Below are 18,632 nucleotides of genomic sequence, written 5' to 3'. Positions count from 1 at the left end.
AATGGGCATACAAGGTGAGGGATAGGGACCTATTTCTGCAGTATTTGTTCTAACAAAAATCATTCTTATGTGAGCCCTGAAGAATCAAACCACATATAGAAATAACATATTTGTCTATGCTTTTTTGGAATGTATTTGAGACTGAAAATATGTAACCGAAGAGCTCTACACATGTGGCACACCTGTATAGTGAGATTTTTGGTGTATTATTAGTTTTGTTCAAAATCCTTAGGAAAAGGCAAAAATAAAAAAAAAAAATAAAAACCCCACACTTGAACTGGGATGACTTTGAAATTGTTTTTTTTTCTTAGGTAAAGTTGGCTTTTAGTTCAAGAGGGCCTGAGTCATCATCTCTACTTGTTTGTTTTAGGCAATAGCTTTAATGGCAGCAGAGGTTAAAAAAGAGAAAATCCCATCTGGCAGTCATTTCTTCTCTTAGTTGGGTTCCTAGTTAAGCAAAAGACAATCTAATCCTGTCACTAACATTCTTTCTTTTCTGTAATTGTGTTCTGCCCCGGAATATGGCTGTAGATTCTGTAAAGATTTGCAAATTACAGGTGTGGTTCCCCCCTCCCCCCCCCCCCCCCAATTTTTATTCAATTTTGCTGTGTTTAGGGGAATGGAAGGCTTTTATTTCCAATACAAATCTAATAGAAAGCTACACCCTTAATAAAAGGTAAAATTGTGAGTGTGTGTCACAAAGCAGCTGTTGGCAGGGGAAGTCTGGAAGCGCAGCGTGTATACGCTTCTGTATCTCCACAGCTCCCTTGCTGAGGTGTGAACGTCTTTGACTTTATTTGGGAAATCGGTTTCCAACTAGTGAAATTGTTACTCAGTTAACATATGGCAGTTTTGGTTTCCTTCCACATTCCTGACTATTATTTTGATGCATAATAGCGTGCATTGAATAATATGTACTCCTGCCATGATAGCAGTTACCTGCCCTGATTAGAAATAAGCAGGAAGATTGAAAAGTCAGTCATTTATCCATACTATAAACATGACTTTATTATATTAAGGTAATGTTATTTGAATAGAGATTGTCTATTAGCCTGACTGTAACGCTGTTAGATAAAATTCATTCAAGTCACTAACGCCTGTTCTCCAGTGTACAGCACAATGTCATCCAAAAGCTTCAGGTAATTAATTTCACTAATGATGACTGAAAATATAGGCGACTTGTTCCTACCTGTTTCCTGGTTTTGGTCACTAGTTGAGGCCAGTAGGAGACCTGAATTGAAAGGATCTCAGAAGTGTTTCAAAGACTGGACTGGTTTTGATCTTCCCTGAGGTGAATGAGGATTTGTGGTGCTTTCAGGCTTACCTGAAGCCAGGAGAGCATCTCAGGTGTCTCATCCTTCCGGCAGAGACATTCATACGGCACAGATATGCCCTGAGAAGGTGATATGTTCCACTTAGCAAAGAACAACCGCTTGTGTTAGACCTTTGCTTTGGTGCTGAAGTTTCATGATAGCTTTGACAGGAAGCAGACATGTCCCTTAACTCCTCTTCTTTTCCATCTTGACAGACAGCTCTCATTAGTCCTATGGTGCCCTCGACTGCAGACATGGATTGCTTGAGGAGATCCACTGCTTTTAGTTTTTTTATCTCCATGGAGATAGAGCTCTCCAAGCTTGTTGACTTTACTGACTCACCTCAACTTACCATGCCGCAGACCAGGGAGACTTTGTTAAATAAGGGTTTGATTCACAAGCTGTGTGATCAGGCTTATAGTGAGAAGCAAAACAAATACAAATCCTACTTCTTGCCTGTGCTTGATAATGGGATAAATAAATAGGAAAGCTGTTTGATAGTCGCTAGGAGACTGCTGAGAAACCACTCTCCAGCTCGTAAGTACAGCTGTGTTTTAGACAGCTCTCGCTGTCCTACCAATCCTTGCATAATTTCTAACAGATTTTGGAAACAAATCTGGGTGCCAATCCAGGACGATTTTGAGTTATTTAACAGGGATTTCCCTATTTCCTCCCTGCCTTTGTCTCCCATTTGCTTCATGAGTTCATCAACTAAGGGATGTGCAGATAGTTATGCTATTAGTAACTATTCTTGGCACTTCATACTTTGGCAGTCGCCTACCTTGTCTTTGGTCTGAGAATGGATGTTTTTCATCCAGTCTGAGCTATCAGCTTTGCTCTGGGGGATCGATACACCCCTGTCGAATGTAGACTGCATCAGTTGTAGCAGAGCATATGACTTCTGACAAGTTAAGGGGATGATGCATAAGGTGTACATGTAACAGACCTGGTCCAGGTGTCTTATCCAAGCTGCTTTCTGGTCTATAATTGTGCAGGTTGTAGAGGAGCATGGGGACCTGTGTGTGGCAGGAAGAGGTGTATTTGTTTATTCTACAAGCTTGTTATGTTCTTTGTGTAATTTTGTTGTACTATTGTAAACTATAAATGCTAATTTACATGTATGCTGATAAAATAATTTATAGCATTGAAGTTGCAGTTTTCAGATAAATGAAACTCCTTTTTCTCAATATCACTGGAAAATTTCTGCTCTCTCTTTCGTGCAATCTCTTTATTTCTCTTCTCTGCCCTGTCTGCCTACCGTGCTGTACCGAGATGTGTGACTGGTTTATGTTTAGCATTTCAACCTCATTACAGCCCTTTCGTTGCCATGCGCTGTTGAGGTGACTGATGCTTTTCAACATGTTACTAATTTGTGGCTTTGCGTATACTTTGTACATTCATGTATTTCTTGTTCTTTATTCCAGAGATGGTGATGTTGCTGGAATGGTGGTCAGGCACCAATTGCACCCTCTACACTGACCCAGAGAGTTACCACAAGTATGGGAAGGAGAATGCCATCGTAATCCTTAATCACAACTTTGAAATCGACTTTCTCTGTGGTTGGAATTTTTGTGAAAGATTTGGGGTCTTGGGGGTGAGTTTTGGTTAGCATTTGAAATGAACTTCCTCTTCTTGGATGCAAAAAAAACCGAAACAAATTCTTTGTGCTTTTGGAAGCTAACAGATCTGTCCTCAAATTTCGCTCAGCCAGTGTCCAGACTTAGAGAGGCGAACTTAAAGCAATGCGGTGCAAGTATGTGGAATGCTGCGACAGGATTGCTTGGGCATTCACAGAAATTTTAACAGCATTGCAGTGAAAGCTGATGAAGGAGGTATTTTTTTAACCTGTGGACATCATTTCGGTTGTTTTTCTCTGTGTGCTTGCTAGGTAACTCTTGTGGTTCATTGTGCTACAGAAAGATGAGCTATTCTGTGATTCTTTCCCAGTAAATTGTAGGATTTGTCTGCTTTCTCCAGTGTAGTCTTACAAATCCGCAGCTAGAGTTTGCGTGACGTAGTCTCTGTCTCTCAGAATTGAAGAGCTGCCATCTCGAGTGAAAGCAGTAACCAGACTATAGCTAGTAAGAGGTGGGGGAGGAATGAGTTATCCATAGTTGAGTACACTATTACATTAAGCTAGGAGCATGTGTGCATTTGTTTTCAGGGTGGATTTTTTGTTTTCCCTGTCAACTCATGGGGATGATTAAGTCAAGCCACCTGGACAATTCCGTGATGGTGACAACATTCTCTACCAACAAGGGATATAGAGAAGAGTTCCTCTCTCCTAAGAAAGCAGACTGATACTTCATTTTGGCAGTCTTCTGCAACATCCTCTTCTAACTTTGCTACTGGCCAGTGGCAAAAGTCCTGCCCTTGAGCTTGTGTAAACCTGTGACGTTTTGTGGCTTTTGCTTTGGGCTCTGTGCATTTTCTGGGTGTTTAGGCACCACACCAGTCACTTTGACATTATAATAATGACAGTCTGCTTAAAAAAATAAAAAGAGGCCTTAAAACTGAAGGAAAATGAACATAAGCATTAGAAGCCCTGCATATTACTGAAATGGTTGTTGACTCCTGCTTACTGAGGAGCAATTTGACTGTCATGTCTAGGACTTGAGCCCAGAGCAGGAGGATAACATGAGACAGCAGGAGATGTAGGGAAATCTTTTCCTGGCAAGCAGGTATATATGCCAAAAAACATTCTCCCTTCTATGTGCTCATTATACAGTGGTGCTTTAGTATAGTTTATCTAGTTTTGTATGCCTAATGACTACAGTTCTCTAAACAAAGCTGTGTTTTAGAGGGTCAGGTGCTTCTTCAGAAAGCATCATTGTTGAAAATTAAAGGATTATTTCTGTACAAACTATAGGAGCCTCCAAGGTCAAAAATATCTTGTTTTATGTTGGTGCTGTGTGGTTGGATTGAATGTCATTAACTTTAATGATTTTTTTTTTTTTATAGTTCGGGATTGTGTTTTAGTTTTTTTATACTGTTCCCTACATGTAAGAAAACCACTACGTGAAAGCATAGCCGTTGGACAATTACTGTGCTGCACTAACTGAAAATAATCTTTCCTGTATTTAGATGATTACAAGTATTTCTCAGTTTGTATTTTTGCTAATCTTAGGATTCTTTTAGGAACTGATACATGTTTTTTATTTTTATTATTTTTTAAACTATTTCAGTCTTGAGAAATGTACTGTGGTTTAACTTTCCAGAAACTGTTCCAGGAAAAAATAGTTCCCATGTCTTTACACAGCAAAGCAGTGTGTTTCCCTGCTGGGGCTACCAGTTGAGGTTCATATTTAATAACCAAGTTTAAAAAAAAAAAAAAGGAAAGTTAATACACTATCAGTTTCCTGAAATGGATTGTCTGTATTGGCATACTTGACTTGGGGCAACGCAGAAGTGGATGAATATGGAAGCATGGGGAGGTGTAGCTTGGTTTGACTTTGTGCTGCCTTACACACATTTGCAGTGTGCATTGCTTCAAGGTTTGGTGTGGCAGCACAATCAGGAATGTAAGAACCATTATGTTGAGGGCTAGTCTTGCTCTGTCTTGAGCAGAGGCTAAAAGTGGATGTTTGGGGAACGAGGTACAAGAAAAAGGCAAGTGTCCAGAGAGATTTCTAAGTGATGTCCCAGCCTCCAGCATTTTGTGGCGGCCCAGGGACTTTGTGAGCAAACGGGGTTTTGTATTTAATGCTGTTTAATTTTATACACCATGAAGTTTCTATGCAAACTTTAGATATCTGCCAACATCTTACTAAGCTGATCCACTGCTGCTGAAAAGGAAATCTTGCATATGCCATCCTGTCTCCTGCATCTGTTCTAGTGTTTGTCTGCCCTGTGTTGGCATGTTTCAGACACCTCCCTCTCTCTCCTTTCTTAACTAATCCAATGAAAAAGGAGGTGACTGGGAGGGGGAAGAGGGTGAAGGTGAAGACAACTTACTGCCAAAGGGGTGGGACTGATTATGCTTGGCTGCAGCAGGCAAACAGAATGGTTTTGTTGTAATGTCCAGCTGTACCCTGGAGCCCTGGCAGGCAACGGCAGTGCTCTTAACAGGGTTCCAAGTGTGTGTCCAAACTCTCAGTATTTTACAGCTTGAACTTTTAATAAATGAAGCCAATAAGAACTGTATTTTCTTTGCTTGGTTTTGCTCATTTAAAACCAAAATTAAACTTCCTTAAAATTTTCTTGCCCCTTCTGGCCCCAAAAGAAAAAAATCTTTCCTTTTTCCTCTATGTTTTTAATCATGACATGTAAACCGTCCCTCCTGGTCTTGGATGCAACATTCAATCTATGCATTGTTCTGCTCCTTCTTTTGTTTCTCTTCTGTAGTACTGGCTTTCTCCTTATAGCCAAATTGCCACAGTCCCAACAGGTTTATAATGCTCTATGAATGTGGTTTTTATTTTATCAATGTGGTTTTGCTTTTTTCCTGTTTGCAGGGGTTGGGGTGGGGATGGCATAGTCTCTTGCATGTTGTTGTTAGGTTTGTGAACCTGAGTCGTCTTCTAATGACTCAGATCTTGTACTTTTATGGCATGAGATTCTCTGCTTTCACAAAGATTTTTAAATGACTGTGGAAGAAAATTGAGCAAAAATAACCAAAGGAGATTCTAAGAATATAAGCAGTGTGTGTGTGGAGGAGAGGGGAAAAAAAAAAAAAAGAGAAAAAAATGCAATTCTAACATTTATTTTACTTTTTGATTTTGTCTTTAATATGATACTTTTGGAGCACCTATTGAAAATGCCAGGAGGTATTTGTTGATAGTACTGAGTGAGAGCCAGAGATCTATTCATTTATAGTGGAGAAGTAGAAAACCATATCAAGAAGCAATTCTATGCTCACTTTTACTCTTGCAAGTTATTGTAGCCGCTGAAGTTACTGATGTTTAATTGTCTGCAGCACCACCACTTAGTAGATTTTTGGTTGCTTTTGGAAATTAGCAGAAGGAAGCAAACCACAAAAACTAGAAGTTGACAAGGATTTCAGGCAAACCTGTGTTCTGCCCAAGCTATTAATGACTTGCATGTGTATTCCACTTGTGTTTTTTTGTGAAGGGATCTTCCTGTTTTAAGTCCTTGACACCCATCAGCCATATGTACCTGCCTCCTTGTGCTGCTAGACCTTGGTGATGTGCACAGGAAAGAGGGAATATAGGGGTCCTAGATGCAAAGTCAGCATCATGCTACCTTGGGCATCATGGACATCCACGGAGATGGCTGAGTCCTGACTCCTCCTGACCCAGAGGTGGCTGCAATAAGTTGCAAGGGAAGGAGGAACCGCACTGCCAGTTTGACTTTCTGTAGAGTCGGAAACAGCATAGCCCCAACAGGATGGAGCTTTGTCCATGCCAGTGTTTCCTAATAAATGGCAGGGCTGTTTGTATGATCCTAAGTCAGGGTGACTGATGGCTGTGTTGTGGATGGTTTGCTTTTCTGCCCCATGCCAGTGCAATGGCTAGGGAAGATGCCAACTCTAGTGTCTGTGTGTCGCTCTGTTATGTAAATAGAGACGTGGTCTTGGTGACACGTCCCTGCACTCTGCTGTGCCCTTCCTTTTTCCTGCCTGTAACATTCTGGTCATAGGACTTACCTTCTTAGTGGCAGACAGCCTAGCTACTGTATCAGAATTTAACACAGTAGTTGCATTTAGTTTCTTTAAGGTGTGGCTAGGTGACCCTTTGACAACAGACCCATTGGACACAAAGACTTGAAATGAGGACATAGGCATGTGAGGAGGGAGGTGTTATTCAGGACTTACACCAAAAGCACATTAGTACGCTCCCTGCCAGGATTCACTGTATCCTTCTGCTTCATTGCTTGATCTGACCAAACAGTGATAAAATAGCTTTTTTAGTAATTTTGGTAACGCTTTTTCTGAGATGAAGATATTTATATTAGCAAAAATGGCCTGTGCTTTGAAGCTAAACCTACTGGTTTAGCTGTTCATCTTCTGGTGTCCTGAGTTTCAAGTTATTAATGCTGTTGGTCTTTTTACCTTGGCAAAACATAAGCGTTATTCTGAGTGGCTCATTATATTGGCATCAAAATATGTGCATTTCCAAAAGAGGCCATAGTCGTTTATTCCTTGGCAGGGTAGATGAGGCAGAAAACCTTTATGCAAAACTAGTTGTTAACTGTCTTGCTTTAAGTTTCTCGTAAAAAATTGTTAAGCAAATGTAATAATTTTTAACCCTAACTATCTGTTCTGTATGTCAAGACCCCCAAATTTATTTAAAAGTTGTTTATGTTGAAGCTTGCTGTTGGAAAAACTGAGCATGCCCTTAAACATAGGTGTGAGAAGAGACTTTTGCTAGGTTAAGTTGCTAAGCCATTATTCATCATATTTGAGAAGTTGTGGTAGTCTGGTAAAGTTCTCATTGACTGGAAAAAGGGAAACACAACCCTCATTTTTAAAAAGGGAAAAAAGAAAGACCCAGGGAACTACAGGCCAGTCAGTCTTACCTCTGTGCCCAGCAGGATCATGGAGCAGATCCTCCTGGCAATTGTGGTCTCCAGAAAAGCTGGAGAGGGACTTTTTGCAAAGGTGTGTAGTGATGGGACAAGGGGAAATGGCTTTAAACTGAAAGAGGGCAGATTTCTATTAGATCTAGGCAAGAACTTCACTCTGCAGGTAGTGAAACACTGGAACGGATTGTCCAGAGAAATTGTGGCTGCCCCATCCCTGGAAGTGTCCAAGGCCGGGTTGGATGAGGCTTTGAGCAACCTGACTTAGCAGAAAGTGTCCCTGCTCCTGGCAGAGGAGTTGGAACTAGATGATCTTCAAGGTCCTTTCCAACTCAAACCATTGTATGATTCTATGATTACTAGGTGTTATTGTATGGGACTAATAGGTGTATGAACATAGTAGTTCATTTGTGTATTTTAATATATTATTAGAAGTTATGCAATTGTTCACGTAAGCAGTCAAAACTATGCTATTATTTGTATTTAACACAACATCTTAGCATATGCTTAGGCACACATCCTTTAAAATATTCCCGCGTTACCTGTATGGAAAAGTTTTATTCAATATGAAGCATTAGAAATCAGGAGCCTAACTAAATTTCTGGAACTGTGGCTTTGAGGGACTAAAGAAACATATCTTTCCCTCTTGATGTCCCAAAGAGTGTAATATGAAGGAGTGCTATATTTGAAAAATAGAACAAACAGAATAATCAAAAGTATGTCAGTGCTTAGGGCAGCCTGGAGAACAAATAATTTACAAGGCAAATTGGTGCTGCTAATGATTTGCAGCTACAATGATTTTTGTTTTGAAACTGTGGAACAAATTTTGTTAGACACCCTCAGCTTGCAGAGTGGTTTCATACTGTTTGTTACACTCTGTGATCGTGAGGTGTTGAATAACTGAAACTGGACATACAAATTAAAATACTTTTTTGTTTCTGTGACAGTATAGTTGTGCAAATGCATCTAATGTAAGCTTGTCAAAATAATATTTTTTTTTTATGTGATGTTAGTGCAATCATTCACAAAAGGAGAACTTCATGGGTATTTCCTATCTGAACAATGGCCAAAAGAAATTAACCTGGGTTAAAATGCTATTATTGTAGACAAGTTGTCCCCATCCAGCAGTAATGTCATTAAACATGTGTTGGAATTCAGTTCTGAGCACTGAAAACGTTTGGCTTCCTTCAAGAAGGCAGCTTACATGGAATAAATCAACACTTTTAAATGAAATTTATTCTGTTGAACAAGCTGAATTTGAAGGTTAGAGGTAACTGTCACATATTTACCAAAGCACTTTGGTAAAGGAAAAGTTAGTGGCCGGAGTCAACTAGAGCCGCATTTTTCCTCTCAGGTATTTACACAGGAGCTGTGCATGAGTAGACGATGAAACAGAAAAGATTCTAGCTCTAGTTATTGTAAGAGAGACAGTAGCTTCCAAGGGGAGACCTAATGTATTCCTTCCGTACGAGAGCAGTCGTGGCAGCATAATGCACTGAAGCGTTTCCTTTCTCTAATTAGTTCTGTGTCACTTGCCTTCCTTCTACTCCTGGGATAGGTGGGGTGCACAAAATAGCATAAGGTGGTTTAGTTTATTTTTATGTGCATCTAAGGAGTCATACACTCACATGTCTGAAAGAGCGCTTTCAAATTTTAAAAATGTGTTGGCACCGAAAATGAATAAGAACATGCCCTGGGGAAGAATTCAAACATCTCTTCTGCTTTTGTGGTTATACCTTCACTGCGTGACACCTTAGCTCACAACATCATTTCTTTGTTTCACAGGGGAGAAAAAAAGAGTGGCAAATTCTCTCCTGCTCCTGTTTAACTCATATGCTTTTTAAAATATGCAAAACATTAGAAAATAGCTATGGCTAAATTGTTACTTTAGCTTGCTTTTTGGACTAGGAGTCCTGCATTTTAAAGTCTGTGAGGGAGGACTATAAGATTGTCTTTTCTGACTCTGTGCTCTGAGAGCCTTGTACATCCTATGCAGGGCACATTTAACATTTGTTTATGGTAGGTCTTCAGCTCCTGAACACTTACTGTAAATAAACCTGAAGAGCATGTATTTTTGTCCATTTTTGGGAGGTGACACTGTTGCTGTTTACCTCATTGTGCAGAGGCTTGCACTAGGCTGTGGCCGAGGGCTGCCCTGGTTGTGGTTGAGGTGGGCAGTAGTTCCCTAAGGTTCCAGCCCTCCCGGCTCAGCTAGAAACACTTTGCATCCGTTGGAGTTTCTTGAGTCAAAGCCTTGGCTCAGCTGTCTTCCTCAGGCATATAGGGGGGAAGGGATGGAAGAGCATATGAACTGGTCTGTGTGCTTTTAGCAGAAGCTGTACTGTACATGGCCTACAACAAAAAATGCTCTTTGGAGGCTTTTAAAGATATGTGCTAGAACTAGTTGCGTTTGTGTTGGAAATAAGGAAATTACTTGTATTAAGAGTAACTGAGAAAAGGAAAAACAGTAGGGTGGGGAAAAAAAACAGAGAGCTAGGAAAGTGGTAGGAGGAGAGCCTGTTTCTCTGTGGCGAGTTTGGGAAGCTGGAAGAGGAGTCTGGGCTCTGCGTTGCTGCTCCCATGTAATAGGCACTAACGTCCAACATGGCTTGAAATTGAAATGGTAGAAAGTGTACTGAATCCTCTAGCTGCCAAATCCTCCAGCTTCCTCTTGAGGGAAAGCTGGGTTTGGAGTCCTGACCAGAGCCCATTACTGAAGCTCTTGAAATGACCAAGAGGGAATGCTTTACTATAAAGTGTTAAATCATTTGACAGAGATGATTTCTACATTCTCAGAAATGGAATTGTCTCATGTCCTCTTCTGCTCTGCTTCTGTGTAACAGTTGCTAGTGAAGTTATGTCATCTGCACTTGCCTTCCAGTCTTATGAGCTTTTAGACAGCCTAATTATTTATGGTATTTTCCTCCTCAAGGAATGAGTGCAGATGAGAGAAATGAGCTGAGATAAAGAATTAGGTCAAGTCTCTTCCCCTAGTAACCAAATGGACAACAGTGACCAAAACATAAAGGCAAATAGTTTCTGTTCATGGTAATTTCTACCAGTAAATAATTCCTACTAGTCAAATGTGACGTGAAACCTGTCTGCAGAGCACTTTCATGAGATGGCTTATAATGATATCATAGACAAAAACTGGACTGTAATTTATCTATCTATCCTCTAGGAAAATGTCACTTTTTCAGGAAGTGCTGAAGCAAGAATTTTTATACAGACATGTGTGTGCCATGTTATTGATTAAATAACAAAGTGAAAGGTAAGACAGCTCAGCAAGGTGGGCTAACTTGGAAGACAGGAAAGGGTCAAGTGGAAACAGTTCTCCTATCTTAAAGGAACTTGAGTTGCCACTGCCTAGGGTCTGCTTGAAGTAAGAATTTAATTTTATGTGGCTCAGGTCTTTTGCATGGATTCCTCAGTGTTTTAAGGAATTTGGCTTGTGTTTTGAATTTCAGGGTTCGGGCAGGATAGATACATACAGACACATATACATGCGTATATTTGTTTAATTCTGGAAAACTACTTTCATGCAGATATCTGAGATCAGATTTAACTATTCCATAATATGAGGAAAACTTCTTTTTGTTTGTTTTGCTTTTGCACTGGTGTTAAAAACTGGGACTGGTCAATATGAATCAATATATTAGTGTTTAACTGTGCATGTGTCATACCCACAGAGAACTCTTAAGTGGTGTAACTCTATTTTACATGCTTTGCCTTTGTCTTGCAGAGTTCCAAAGTGCTTGCAAAGAAGGAGCTCTCCTACATGCCTATCATTGGCTGGATGTGGTATTTCTTAGAGATAGTCTTCTGCAAGCGTAAGTGGGAGGAAGATCGGAAAACAGTCATGAAGAAGTTGCTGAATCTTCGGGACTACCCTGAAAACTTTTGGGTGAGTGACAACTAACAAGTGGAGTGCCAGGTGCTGTAGTGCTTGTGAGGGATGAAAGGCATAGACAATATGTGATAGTCACCAGGTTGCTCCTGAGAACTTTGATTCATGAGCTTCTTGGCAGTATCGGGAGAGTATTCTCTAAGAATTGAATTCTCTCTTGAATTTCCCATGTGATTGTCTTATCTGTTTTCTTCCTCGGTAGTATGGAGCCCTACAGATGATATTGCAAAAATACCTCCACTGTGATCCATTCAGTAAACTTTGTGGTCCTCTAAATACAGGAGCTGGAGAGGGGTAGATGCAGAGGTTCATGGCAGTGTAACAGATGCATGTGACAATGTTGTACTGAAACACGTTAGCTGTATTCTTTACTTAAGCTCCCCTCTCATCTTAGATCGCAGAGTTCATACCAGTATTTTTTCCTTCTATTTCCCTGTGATTCTGCCATTCCTGTGAAGGTGCTAAGTCAGACATGGCCCAGTAGAAGTGGAAGCCACAGATAAGTATCTGATCAGAGAAGTGGCCTCTAGGGCCCTCAGCTGTGTTTCAGGGAGAGGACTGGTGTCACCTTCAGTAACAGGAAAGTGTTAGTTTTTGCATCATCATTATTTTTTGTATTGAGCCTGCCTGGCATTTCCTAGATGAAAAGCCTTTGAATTTTTTCTCTTCTCAGTAATCAGAAAACTCCTAGTTCTCGTGAGCTGGTGATGGCAAGAGAGAGAGACGGTTAAGAAAATGGTACCTGAAGAAGCCTACAGAAATTATTGCTTAAGAAGCAGTTTCCTAGCGAAGATATAGATGCTGTATCTCTTATTCTCTGAAATAAAACGTGATCTTTTTTGGCATCGATTTAAATGAACGCTAGGCAACTGAAACTAAGCTCTGTGCTTGGATAATGGTTAAATGACTTCCAGGCAGGAGGCTGTGTAGCAAAGGGACAATTCTTGGTTTCTAGTAGTCTCTCTCACAGGGATTCGCCTGTGCTCTGTGACTCTTAAAAGGTGTTGAATGCCTTTTGTACACCTAGGCAGTTCAGCTCGTAATTGTTGAGCACAGACTGCCAGTATTCTTTATATACTGCTGTAGAGGGATTACTAATAAGGAGCTGTATCTGTAGTAAGAGATATAGAGTTGTTGATGTACACCTGGGATTATTGCAGTGTGGAGTTTTAATTTGCCCTTGTGTGGTGACATAATGTCAAAAGGCACAGCAATAGCACCTTGGAAGGTAGAAAGACAGAGCATGCTTAGTGGGATAGAAAGATTTTCTCATCAGTTTCTGTATGTTTTGTTGTCGTGACTGAACACCATGACCAGCTGCTCGCTCACCTTCACCCACCCCTGGGGAAGGAGGATGAGAATTAAAGTGGAAAATGGAAGGACACTTGTGAGTTGACTTAAGAATAATAATAAAATTGAAAGTAATAGTGATAAAATAATAATTATATATATATAATTATGATAATAATATATACAAACAAGCGATGCACAGTGTAATTGCTCACCACCTGGTGACCAATGCCTGTCCCATCCCGGCAAGCAATCCTGGAACAGATAAGTCCTGACACCGCAATCCCTGATGAGTGAGAGGCCCGAATAGAGAGCCAGAGAGAGACAGAATGCCAAGAGACCAAGAGTCTGAGAGATTCCTCAGAACAGAGTTCACCAACTCCCTGATCAACCCTCATCTATGTACTGGGCATGACATTGCATGATGTGGAATACTCCATTGGCCAATTTGGCCCTCAATACTAAGTATAACTTCAAATCATGAGAGGAGTTGTGGGCTCTTACTTCCCCCCCTGTCTGTTGTGCTTCTGCACACTGGCAAACACATGGGAAGCTGAAAGGTCCTTGATGTCTCAGTACCATCTATAAACATCAGCACACTACTGACATTCTTCTCATAACAAATCCCATATTAAATGCAAAACACAGAGCTCTTCTAGCTGCTAAAAAGAAAAACTAACTGTCCCTGTCAAAACCAGAACATTATCTAGCTCTTTAACTCCTGTGATACATGAATAGAAGTGCTCTTAGATGAGCTGGAACTGAAGCTGGCTACTTGGCTAGTTTTCTTCAGTCTCTCTGTCTTTGTTGGCTAAATCTTTGCTGTGAGTTTTGGGGACTTAGCTTGTGCGATTTGACAATGCTCTCTTATGTATTAGTTTGCATTCAGGCTCGGCAGAAAGCAGACGAGCAAGTGGTAATTTCCAAAGATCTGTCTGCTCTCCCCAGTCTGCCAGTGGCAAAACTGTAATCATTAATGTCTGAATACTTTCACTGTGTAGTTCGTAAGGAGATGAGGCTTTTAGTTGTCCTGCATTTACTGCCTTACATGTTACCAGCTTGGTCATTGGCATCAAAGTTACTGTCTGCAGTTGTCAGTGGTCCTCATGCCATAGAGAAAGCAAGTGAGTCAGAGCGAGGGGAAGCAAGCTGGGCACTGAAGCATTTCTTAGAATGTGTTTGGTTTAGACACCTACCGAGTTTTAGATACCAAGACACGTGAGCACCTCACCATCCATGAGAGAGTTGCAGCAGGACGTATGTTTCAAGTGTTTTCTAACATCTCATTAGAGATGGAGTGACTCATTTAGAGAAATCAAGTCAGTCAGACAGCAAGTAGCAGAGCAGATGATAAAGTTCAAAGGGTAAAGTTCAAAGCAGAGGTTTGAACACAACAGTTGGATGGGTGGGGGCAATTCAGAGAGTTTGATTTTGGTTTTGTTTTTTTTGTGTGTTTTTGTTGTCGTTGTTGTTTTGGGTTTGTTTTTTTTTTTTTATTACTTCAGGGCAATTAAATTACCTAAAGGTGTATGTGGCTACACCTGTCCCTGGTAGGAGTGTTCATTTGTGCTGTGTTGGTGGGAATTAGAGATGCCTCTTGTCAGACAGATGTAGAAGACCTGAGCTGCTTTCTAACTGTACTTCTCTCTTCATTTTAGTTCCTGATTCATTGTGAGGGCACAAGATTCACAGAACAGAAGCACCAGATTAGCATGCAGGTAGCTGAAGCCAAAGGCCTGCCCAAGCTCAAGTATCACCTACTGCCACGAACAAAAGGATTTGCTGTCACTGTGCAGTGTTTGAGAAATGTAGGTAAGGAAAGTCACAAGGAACAACGCAAAACGGTTATTTCATGTAACTACTGTCACTTTGCCATGCTCTTCTTTTCCCTGTAGCATGTGTCCTAGCAGAAGAGCCCTGGGGTCCTTTGTGACCCTTCTTCCACTAGCCTGCAAGAATTAAAGATTAGGTTTTACTAACTGAAGTCCTGGGGAAACTTGGTTACTTTTCTTATTTTTTGTTTTCTGTTACTGTGAGTCTCTATTGGCGAATCTCAAATTGCATGTTTCGTACGTATTGCCAAGGTACTATTCCTTAGTATTTACCAAGCAATTCTATTCCAAATGAAGCAAATACAGCACTAGAGAATCTGAAGCAGTGTGTCTTAAATATTTTCTTGTGATAAATATCTGCCTCAAATAACATAATTTTTAAATAAAAAAATATTTTGCTTTAAATTTCTGTGTAGATGTACTCTTTAGAGTTTCTTAGTAACCTTTGTGGAGCTTAGGAATGGGATTATACCTCAACTGAAGATACATGTAGGAGAAATTTATAAATAAATTATTTCTATATCACAGAACATAAGTGAGTTTTTCTTTGTTACTGTTATTCTGAACTCCCCACCTCCCAGTTATTTCTGGTTACTTGAATTTGCCAACTTTAAAGTGCCATCAATAAGAATATGGCACACATGCCTTTGAAGTGATCTTCTTTGACTAATACAGTCTCTCAAAATATTCTGCTGTGTACTTCATGGGCAAAGGAAAGAGAGTGTTAAGTAACCATAGTGCTACAGTATCTTTGGGGTTTGGTAGATCTGTGTGCTGTTAGAAGGCTGATAGGTAGAAAGGTAAAGTGGTTAGCGGTTTAGAAGAAAATGTTCTAGCTTGTCTGAAGTTAATGTCAAAGCTTCTTTTGTCTTTGAAGACGTGTTTTCACGTGGCATATCTGGGATAGCTGCTGTAAAAAAAGCTTTGTAGTCAGCTGTCTTGCTATCTGTCGTGTTTCTTCTACATATCCTTTTGCAAGTCAGGTAGATGATATCACTGTTGTAGCTTGTCAGGCATCTATGACTTCCTACTCCCAAAATGGAAAGCATAGCTTGGATCTTTTCTGATATGTGAAGAGGAAGTAAGTTGCGTGCAGCATCCAGCAACTCTGTTAAGAGCACAGTTTAACCTTCCTTTTTGAATAAGGGCGACTGTTTTGCTGAGGGCAGGGGGTGGTAGACTTGAGGCACTGAAGAAGAGCTGAGGCAAAACTCTGTGACCTCCAATGCCCTCAGCTGGAAATCAGGGGCAGGTTATTTTGGTGGTGATTTTTGTTCTTTTTCACTAGCTCTGTGTAAAGCAAGCAAAATATGGTAGCTGATTTGTGGAAAAAATGTTTCAAAAGGAATGAATTTTAGGGAACCTAAGTAACATTTATAAAAAGTTTTGGGCATTCATGTGATACACTCCAGTAACACTTTCTAGGATCCTGAATATTTGAAATACTTTCAGGAAAAGAAGACTAAGATTGCTAGATTATTTATGTACTTAGGGAAGTGTATGTTACTACCTCAGACCAAAAGCTGTGTCTTGCTACATCAAACAGGGTAAGGCTAATAAGTTAATATTTCTCTGTGAGAGTTCAAGGAAAAAAATAGAGTCAGAACAGAGAGCATTTGAAAGGCCTTTGTAAACAATATCTTATTTTTAGAGCTCCTTGTAACATTAATATGTACCTGTAACGAGGAAGTCCATAAATGTTTTTTGAATAGATAATGTAATGGAAGTCTGTCTTGACAGCCTATAATCTAGAAATGTAAGTTCTCTCTAGAAATGATTCCTTTCTTACATGAATACTGATAGGATTTGGCCACTTATCTCTGTTAACCTGCACTGACATTTGGTACCTACGTCATGAGCAGTAACATTTTGTTGTAGGTGTCAACATATGCAGAGGCTATATGCTGTAGTAATTTGGGCATTTTTTTTGCTTTTGAATATTTACATTGGGAAATAGTACTGTTTGACTTGTTCACTGTAAATCCCCCAAGTCTCTTTGTTGTGCTCTGCCTTATAACGTGGCCCAGAAAATGACTGTATCCCTCTATTACAGCCTCAAATTGCTTGTTCCAAACAGCATGAGTGTGACTGCTGAATTGCTGCTTTGTCTGCAGAAGAAGCAATGGCAACATGCAGATGTCCGTAACTTCAGTTCAGTGACATCTCTAATGATCTACAGGACTGACTCTTGCAGGCTGACCTGTCTGTCTTGTGGTACGATTCACATCCATTCCAGTGGCCGTCACTGCAGTAGGATGTCCCTGCACATCTCCTCCGAAAGGGAGAGATTGGTGCCAAGCTGCCTGAGCCAATTTTGGGGCTGCCACTTAGGCGAACGCGCTTTCTGCCCTGCATAAGGGGTGGTGGGCATGGCTGGAGCACCTTGCTGAGGGAGATAGCTGCAGCACGACATAGCAGTGAAGGCAAGCCAGATGTTTGGATCCAGTTCCAAGCTGGGTGTGACAGAGGTCAGCATGTCGGTTTCTTCTGCTCTTCTGACAAGGGTGTGATTCAGCCTGTCCCAGGCCGTAGTGCTGTAGGATGGGGTGGATGCTGGTTGCTGTAGCTGTAGAGGTGGTTCACCCACAGTAGCAGTCATCACATCTTGGTCCTCTTTGAGACTTTGTATCAATCGTTAATGCTACCTGCTGGGGTAGTTCTGTGTCTGTTGGAAATGGGTGTTGGTGACTTCGGTCTGGCCAGCCGATCTGTTCCGAAAAACTTAGCTTCAGAAGGAGTTTATGTAATGTGCATACATGGGAAACTGTTTCCATACCTGTCATATCTGTCAGCATAACCAGATATATTTGGATAAAAATGTCTTTCACACAAAATAACAAGTAAAGAATCTTCCCTCCTAACTCGTTTCCTTCATAAGTGATAATGGAATTCTTTTCTCCTCAGTGACTTTTCTTCCACAAATTCAGATCTCTGCACAGTTTGATTCTTAAAGGAGTGCTTTTAATGTTTTTTGAATTTGTTCTGATGTTTTTAGTGGTGGCCGTCTCTACCAGTTTGGTAGTGCAGACGCAGTCCCAAGGAACTTCATTTCTAAAAGCTCTTTGCTGTCCTAATAAATTGCTGTTAGATTGTAGAGTTTACTACCTATACGGTTCATGGAAGCAAATGAAAATACAGATCTGCTTCTAAAACACTCATCCATTACTTACAGTAAAAATAAATGTCATAAATATTGCAAAAGATATCTTTAACTGTTACTTTAATTGCCTGGCTGTATTTCAGCTGTTTTTATTTAGTTAAGACTTGTATTTAAAAATATGCCTCATGATGGGTTGTAGATAACTCAAGATTGTCCACCTTTTCCTCCAATTGTGCATACTGGGAGCTACTGTCGTAGAGGGAACATGTGAGAATAAATTCCAAGGTGGTGTTCTCATGGAGTTCAATATGACAGTGTTTGGGGGTTTTGCAATGACTTTTTTTTTCCCCATGATCTGCACTTTAGTCCTGGATTTTTTTCAATGTTTAGTGAGGCTCCTGGTCATCCTCCTGAGCAGGCTATCGAGTTTGAGGGGATGAGTGATTTCTGACCAAGATAACCAGAGCAATGAAATGTTAAATCAAAGGATTGTGTCAAGGTGGCTGTCATACCAGCAGTACAGTGAATTCCACTGTCTCTTCCCCCCCCTTTCCCACTCTTCACTTCAGATCATAGTGTGCCGGTATGAAGCTGTATGTAGGCATACCCGTTGCCTGTAGGTTGATTTGTCGAATGATCATTCTGGCATAATCCACCATGTCCACAAAATAATGCATTAAATTCAAGAGGACATTTGAACTAAGAAAAAT

General features: G+C 40.5%; 1 protein-coding gene across 1 annotated transcript in view; it reads left to right on the top strand.

Moving 5' to 3' along the window:
- Nucleotides 1-18,632, top strand: part of AGPAT4 (1-acylglycerol-3-phosphate O-acyltransferase 4) — a 64,712-nt gene that overhangs the window by 28,253 nt on the left and 17,827 nt on the right. Inside the window, exons 2-4 of the mRNA XM_086626831.1 lie at nt 2,738-2,907; nt 11,536-11,697; nt 14,649-14,802. Of these exons, the coding sequence (XP_086482957.1) occupies nt 2,738-2,907; nt 11,536-11,697; nt 14,649-14,802 (486 nt within the window). The remainder of the gene's footprint in view (nt 1-2,737; nt 2,908-11,535; nt 11,698-14,648; nt 14,803-18,632) is intronic.

Source organism: Tauraco erythrolophus, chromosome 2 (assembly GCF_009769465.1).
Source record: "Tauraco erythrolophus isolate bTauEry1 chromosome 2, bTauEry1.pri, whole genome shotgun sequence".
NCBI lineage: Eukaryota > Metazoa > Chordata > Aves > Musophagiformes > Musophagidae > Tauraco > Tauraco erythrolophus.
Note: the sequence above shows the minus strand (reverse complement) of the source record. Positions and strands in the feature narration are given on the sequence as shown.